At 31.3% G+C, this 3653-nt stretch overlaps 1 protein-coding gene across 1 annotated transcript; it reads left to right on the top strand.

The window, feature by feature from the left end:
* Window positions 1-625: 625 nt before the first annotated feature.
* LOC123003562 (cytochrome b5-related protein-like) lies at window positions 626-3598 on the top strand. The gene is made up of 4 exons (XM_044396380.1): window positions 626-860; window positions 906-1297; window positions 2717-3130; window positions 3178-3598. Exons 1-4 carry the CDS (start codon window positions 648-650, stop codon window positions 3494-3496), a joined length of 1338 nt encoding a protein of 445 aa, XP_044252315.1. The 5' UTR covers window positions 626-647; the 3' UTR covers window positions 3497-3598.
* The last annotated feature ends 55 nt before the right edge of the window (window positions 3599-3653 follow it).

The following is a 3653-nucleotide window of genomic DNA, read 5'->3' as shown; positions in this document are numbered from 1 at the left end:
AAATAAATTTAAAAAAGAAAATTGGACTTTTCAAGTGTCCAAATAAATTTTTATTTTTTTGTCGCTGTTTTATTTAAATACTCCAAACCTTTATTAAAAAATAAGAACAAAAACAAGAAAATTAATCTACAATAAGTAAAAAAAAAAATTTTATATTTTTTTCATGTTCCTGTTATCTTATCTCACTTGGCATTTTTCTCTAGGGCACAAGTCATGAAATATCCTGTATACATATTTGACTCAATACAATACAAAAAATTGTTGAAATTGTCAAAAACAATTATTTTCAAAATTTGATAGTAAAATATTTAAAGCTAAAAATTTTAATTTGATAAATTTACATAAAAAAAAGAAATAAAAATGAAAGAATGACAAGAAGAAAATGAAAGAACGGACAATTTTTGAGTTTGAGTATACTTTGAACCAAAATTTCAAGATTTTTTATAAATTTTAAATAATGTTAAATAATAAGAAAAATGTAAATATTTGTAATTGTGGAAAATAATTGCAACCAACTATTACGAGAATTATCCTTGTAGTTTCATTGAACCACGCAAAATTAAAATATTGTGATAAGAGTGTTACAAGTTCGAAGTTTATCAATGACTAGTGTTTAAAAGCGAGGTCAAAGCAGCCCCAACCACAAAATGCCTCCAAGATCGGAAGTGTTCCCAGTGTCCTCTTTAAAAATCACACCGCCCCCAAACCGGAGTCCGGCCCAAAACGGCGCTTTATGGCTCAAAGACAAACAAATCACCGATGGGGCGGAGGGCCTTTGGCGCGTCCACGACGGCTTGTACGACCTTAGTACCTTCATCCGGAGCCACCCCGGAGGCCCGGAATGGCTCGAATTGACCAAAGTAAGTCATCAAAATGAAAAAAATTCGATTTTGAGGCGGTTTTAGGGCACTGATATTACCGAAGCCTTCGAAGTTCATCACTTGATGTCAACGCCCGAGAAAACTTTGAAGAAATATTTTGTTAGAAATGCGAAAACGAAGCGTAATTCGCCGTTTACGTTCAAGGATGATGGGTTTTATCGGACTTTAAAACGCGAAGTTGCCTCAATTGTCAAAACTTTGCCGAAACAACCGATCAATAATTCGGCTACTTTTACGGATTTTCTGCTAGCAGGGACTTTTATGTTTGCGGTTTTGGCTAACACCTACTGGAATTATTACCTTGCGATAATTGCCGGAGTATTTCTCGGGTGTTTGGTTATTGCAGCACACAATTATTTCCACAAGAAGGATAATTTCAGAATGCTCTATTTCAACCTTTCTTTAATGCAAACAAGGTAATTCTAATTAGTTTTTTCATTATTTCTATGAAAAAGTTGCAATACACACATTTCACTCAAAAAATTAAAAACCGTTAAAATTGTGACAAATTTAAGCGTTTAAAACTGCAACTCTTAATTACAAAAATTTTAATAAAAAAGAAAAATTGAGTTTTCAAGTCAAAATTCCTAGTTCACAAATTCAAATGTGAGTAGTAAAATAGTTTTTAAGTCACGATTCTAGTAGAAATTGCAAATAAAAATGAGAATCGGATTTGTAGGTTCATATAAAATTAATTCTTAGTTTACACATATGAAACTTTGAAAATTCCATGTTAAAATCAAAAATTTTGAACTTAGTGCTCCAAATTTCAAATTTAAAAGCTTGAATTTATAGTGGTTTAAAATTTTTTAATCAAAATTTTGGGTTTAAATGTTTAGAATCCAAAAATTTTGAGTTAAAAAGTTTGTTGTTGAGTTTGTTTTTGAATTTGTTTTTTCGTAAAGACAAAAATTGCAAGTTTAAAAAAAAATTCGTTTTAAATCTTTAAAACTTTGAAAGTTCCATGTTGAAAACCAAAATTTTGAACTTAGTGCTCGAAATTTTTGAATTTTAAAGCTTGAATTCCCAGTAGTTTACAATTTTTAAGTAAAAATGTTGGGTTTATTTATAAATTATGAAACTTCAATTCTGAGTTTGTTAAAACTCCACCAAAATTCCGAAATATTTATGTAAGCGTTCATTTTAATAAAGATAAATAAGAATTCCATGTTTATGAAACAATATGAGAAAAAAACCGTAAAATTTTATATTAAAATTAATACTTAATAAAAAAGTCAAAAACCAAAAAATACAATAGGGTAAAAATGTTTTATTTAAAAAAAATGTAAAGCAAAATTCCGAGTTTTTAAAAAAATTCCTAGTTTTGGTTTGAAAAATTTCTGTTTTTTTCTTTAAAAACAAAAATATTCTCGGTTTAAGTTTTAGTTTTAATATTAAAAATCAAAATTCCGCAATTATTTATGTAAGCATTTTCTTAAAAAAAAATTAAAATTCCATGTTTATGAGACAATTCTTGTGTGCGAAATTAAATTTAAAAAAGTTTAAAATCAAATGTAGAACTAAAATCATTGAGAATAATTTAAATAAATATATAAAATTCTACACCAATATAATCAAAAAAGTAAAAAATTTCCAGTCAAACTGTCAAAACAAATTCTGAAAATCAAAATTATTCTTAGTACACATTTGAAATTTTGAAAATTTCCAGTTGAAAACCAAAATCTTGAAATTTAAAGCTTCGAGTTACATCAGTCAAACATTTATTTATTTTTTTTATTTTATTATTATTTTTAACTGTAAAATCTAATCAGTGGTATAATTTCGGCCACAAATATTTTCCTTTAGATAAACTCTTATCAACGCAAACTTTCCAGAGAATGGCGCATCAGTCACGTGCTCAGCCACCACTTGCACACCAACACCATCGACGACATGGAAATCACCATGAACGAGCCCCTCCTCCCCTTCCTCCCCCACGAGAAGCCCCCTTTTATCAAATTCGGCTACTACTACCTCTTCTTCCCCATTTACTGGCTCACTGCTTGGCACACAAACTTCCTCAAAAGGGTCTCCTACATCATCAAGGGTGACACCCACCTCATCCAATGGTACGATTTCGTACCATACACCCTCCCATTGACCATGTACCTAATTAGTGGTCAGTCTTTTTTCGCGACCTTATGGATGTGGACAGTGATTGTCGGAATTGGAAGTTTCCACTTCTCGGCAGTGGGTCTCAACGCCGCCCATCACCACCCAGATATCTTCCACGACGGGGATGCCCCACGGCAAGTCCACCAACCATGATAACCGACCCATAATAACCCATTTTCAGGTCCGACACCGACTACGATTGGGGTTTGAGTCAATTAGACGCGATTATGGACCGAAATGAAATCACAGGATCACATTTTTTGGTCCTTACGAATTTCGGAGACCATGCTTTGCACCACATGTTCCCAACTCTAGATCATGGGACTTTAGAGTTGTTGTATCCAGTTTTAAAAAAAGTTTGCAAGGAATTCAACGTCGATTTGAGGATGACCTCGCAACTAGAATTGATCAAAGGGTCCTTCATGCAAGTTATGAGGACTGAACCCAACCCAAACCCCCCAGATTTACTAAACAAATACCAAACGATATGCAATCAGTAAAACAATCATTTAAAAAAGTAAAAATACAAAGTGCAATAATTACAACTGTTATTTAATAAATATTTAAAGTGATTTGTACCATAATAAAACTAAAAAATCTTAGATTTTGTGTTTTTTTTTCAATTTATAAAAAATTATACGGTATACAATTAGTGAA

The sequence above is a fragment of the Tribolium madens genome, unplaced genomic scaffold, assembly GCF_015345945.1.
Source record: "Tribolium madens isolate multiple individuals breed KSU strain unplaced genomic scaffold, Tmad_KSU_1.1 Scaffold_1;HRSCAF=32;Tcas5.2_LG8, whole genome shotgun sequence".
In the NCBI taxonomy this organism is placed as follows: Eukaryota; Metazoa; Arthropoda; class Insecta; order Coleoptera; family Tenebrionidae; genus Tribolium; species Tribolium madens.
The sequence above is the reverse complement of the archived record's forward strand: the minus strand, read 5'-3'. Positions and strand labels throughout refer to the sequence as shown.

Bases quoted from the DNA above. Each gene is read 5' to 3' on its own strand.
- LOC123003562 (XM_044396380.1), top strand. From the start codon at position 648: ATGCCTCCAAGATCGGAAGTGTTCCCAGTGTCCTCTTTAAAAATCACA. The intron at 861-905 runs GTAAGTCATCAA...AGGCGGTTTTAG, and splicing joins AATGGCTCGAATTGACCAAA to GGCACTGATATTACCGAAGC. The intron at 3,131-3,177 runs GCAAGTCCACCA...ACCCATTTTCAG, and splicing joins CACGACGGGGATGCCCCACG to GTCCGACACCGACTACGATT.